Here is a 2519-nt window from a genome sequence, read left to right on the forward strand (position 1 = left end):
GATTAGTTCTATTAGCTCTTAATGTGAATATTAAAAGAAATACACTCATCAATCTCTGTTGGAGACTTGGAGGCTTGAGGCGCAAACATATGAGATTTTACAACTCTATAATTTTGATTTTTACTAGAATATGCAGCAATGGAAGAAACTATAGCTATCAATAGTCTGAAACTCCCTCCACTGCAGCTTTCAACTGAAAAACTTTCAAAAGAAATGATTAGTTTGCTGTTTTTTATCTTTCTGATCAGTACAGAGTAATTTCAACTTGTGAGATAAAAACTAGTTTATTAGCAATTTCAATCACAACCTCATTACGGGCATTTTAAAATTTCTTCTGTACAAGATTTAGAACACACAAGTGAGACTCAAGCGGAAGTTCAGTTTGATCCAACATTCAGATACAATGAAATACAAGAGAAAAATGTACAATAACAATCACCAAACTTTATCTCAACCTGAACTGCTCTCCCATCTGTATCTAAAATCTCCATTAGAGCTCAGAGTGATCAGAACCACCTTGCAGAGAAGAAGCTTCAAAACAATGCATAGTTTATAAACTCCTCGCTGCCGCAAGGACAGCTTCCGTCGTCAAACCGAACTCCTTGTATAGTCTCCCCGCCGGAGCACTAGCACCAAACCGGTCGATGCCGATTGCCTTCCCTTTCCAGCCGACGAATTTCTGCCAGCCAAGCGTCGCTCCAGCCTCGATGCTAATTCTAGCAGTGACGTCTTCAGGGAAGACACTCTCCTTGTACTCATTGGACTGTTCATCAAATAACTCCCATGAAACAAGCGACACAACTCGAACCGTCTTCCCCTCCTTCCTCAGCTCATCGGCAGCTTTGGCTGCGATTTCCAACTCAGAACCAGTTCCTATAAGAATGATATTTGGCCTGTTGTCAGACGAGTTGTCAGAGACGATGTACCCTCCCTTCTCAACTTTTTCAATGGAAGTCCCTGCGAGCTGAGGAAGCTTCTGCCTGGACAGGGCGAGGATTGATGGTCTCTTCTTGTTAAGAACCGCAATCCTGTAAGCTCCAGCAGTCTCGTTCCCATCGGCTGGCCTGAGCATTAAAATGTTGGGCATTGCTCGGAAGCTCATTAAATGTTCGATGGACTGATGCGTCGGACCGTCTTCACCAAGACCAAGGGAATCATGAGTCATGACATAGATGACTCCAGCTTGAGATAGGGCTGATATCCTTATCGAACCTCTCATGTAGTCCGTGAAGACGAAGAAAGTTGCACAGTAAGGGAAGAGGCCAGGGCTGTGGAGTTTAATGCCATTGCAAATGGCGCCCATTCCGTGTTCTCTAACACCAAAACGCAGATTTCTCTCCTCCGGAGTGGATTTCTGAAAGTCCCCGAAGCTTTTCAACAAAGTCATGTTGCAGCTTGAGAGATCAGCACTACCTCCAATGAAACCAGGGAGGATCGTCGCAAGTGCGTTAAGGCAATGCTGAGAGACATTCCGAGTAGTGTGGGCGCTGCTCTCAGGGGTGTAACTCTTAATGCGAAAAATCAATAAAAAGGCCATACTTTTGATGTTTTTCATGAACTAAGCAAATAAAGAAATGATAATAATAAACTGGAAGATTTCCATACCGGGAGTACTTTCTCCCATCCTAAAGGAAGTTCTCCAAAGATGATGGCTTTCAGTTCCGCTGCTTCCTCGTTGTACTTTTTCTCGTATTCTGCAAATTTGGCATTCCATTCTGCTTCAAGAGAAGCACCTTGTGAGATATGGCGGCTCCAATGGCTGAAAAGGTTCTTCCCATGAAAAAGATTTCAGATGATAAGAAAGATAAGAAAGGCAGTGTGAAGTCTTTAGACCTTTTGACATCCTCAGGCACATGGAAAGGTTCATAGGGCCAGCCAAGGTTCTGCCTGGTTGCGTCAACTTCCTTTGCACCTAAAGCACTTGCATGAACACTGTATGAGTTTGCCTTGTTTGGTGAGCCATAACCAATGGTTGTCGTAACCTGCAAAATGTACGAAATTCAACGAGACTGAAAGGAGAGAATACAAGCACAAAAGAGCAAGAAAATGGCAGACCTTAATCAATGTGGGTTTGTCTTTGGCAACCTTGGCTTCCTTGACAGAGGCTCGAATTTCGTCGTAGCCGGTGTTTCCGTTCTTCACCCAAATAGTGTGCCAGCCGAGAGCCTCAAAGCGGGCGCTCACATCTTCAGTGAAGGTTATCTCAGTGTTCCCATCAATGGAAATGTGGTTATCATCATAGAAAGCTATGAGTTTTCCAAGGCCCCAGTGCCCAGCAAGAGAACATGCTTCATTGGAAATGCCCTCCATTTGGCAACCATCACCAAGAATAACATATCTAAAATAAGAGAAAGCAATAGAAGTTATCAATATTCAAGTATTTGAACTCACATGCCTTTAAATCACAATAAAGAATAAAGCATAAATAAAAGAGAGAAAAATGACATTTTCAGAAACCAAGAAGCTAGATGAAAGAAACATGAGATCAAAAAAAATATTGTCAGATTGAGGATCTTTCC

At 42.7% G+C, this 2519-nt stretch overlaps 1 protein-coding gene across 1 annotated transcript in view; it reads right to left on the reverse strand.

Annotated features, from left to right (window-relative positions):
* Window positions 1–294: 294 nt before the first annotated feature.
* The window catches only part of LOC110028786 (transketolase, chloroplastic-like), an 11395-nt gene continuing 9170 nt past the window's right edge, over window positions 295–2519 (reverse strand). The window contains exons 4-7 of the mRNA XM_020730777.1: window positions 2056–2338; window positions 1834–1982; window positions 1606–1759; window positions 295–1507 (exon numbers count right to left, since the gene is read on the reverse strand). Coding sequence (XP_020586436.1) covers window positions 551–1507; window positions 1606–1759; window positions 1834–1982; window positions 2056–2338 — 1543 coding nt within the window. The 3' untranslated portion in view covers window positions 295–550. The remainder of the gene's footprint in view (window positions 1508–1605; window positions 1760–1833; window positions 1983–2055; window positions 2339–2519) is intronic.

The sequence above is a fragment of the Phalaenopsis equestris genome, unplaced genomic scaffold (genome assembly GCF_001263595.1).
Source record: "Phalaenopsis equestris unplaced genomic scaffold, ASM126359v1 Scaffold000002, whole genome shotgun sequence".
NCBI lineage: Eukaryota > Viridiplantae > Streptophyta > Magnoliopsida > Asparagales > Orchidaceae > Phalaenopsis > Phalaenopsis equestris.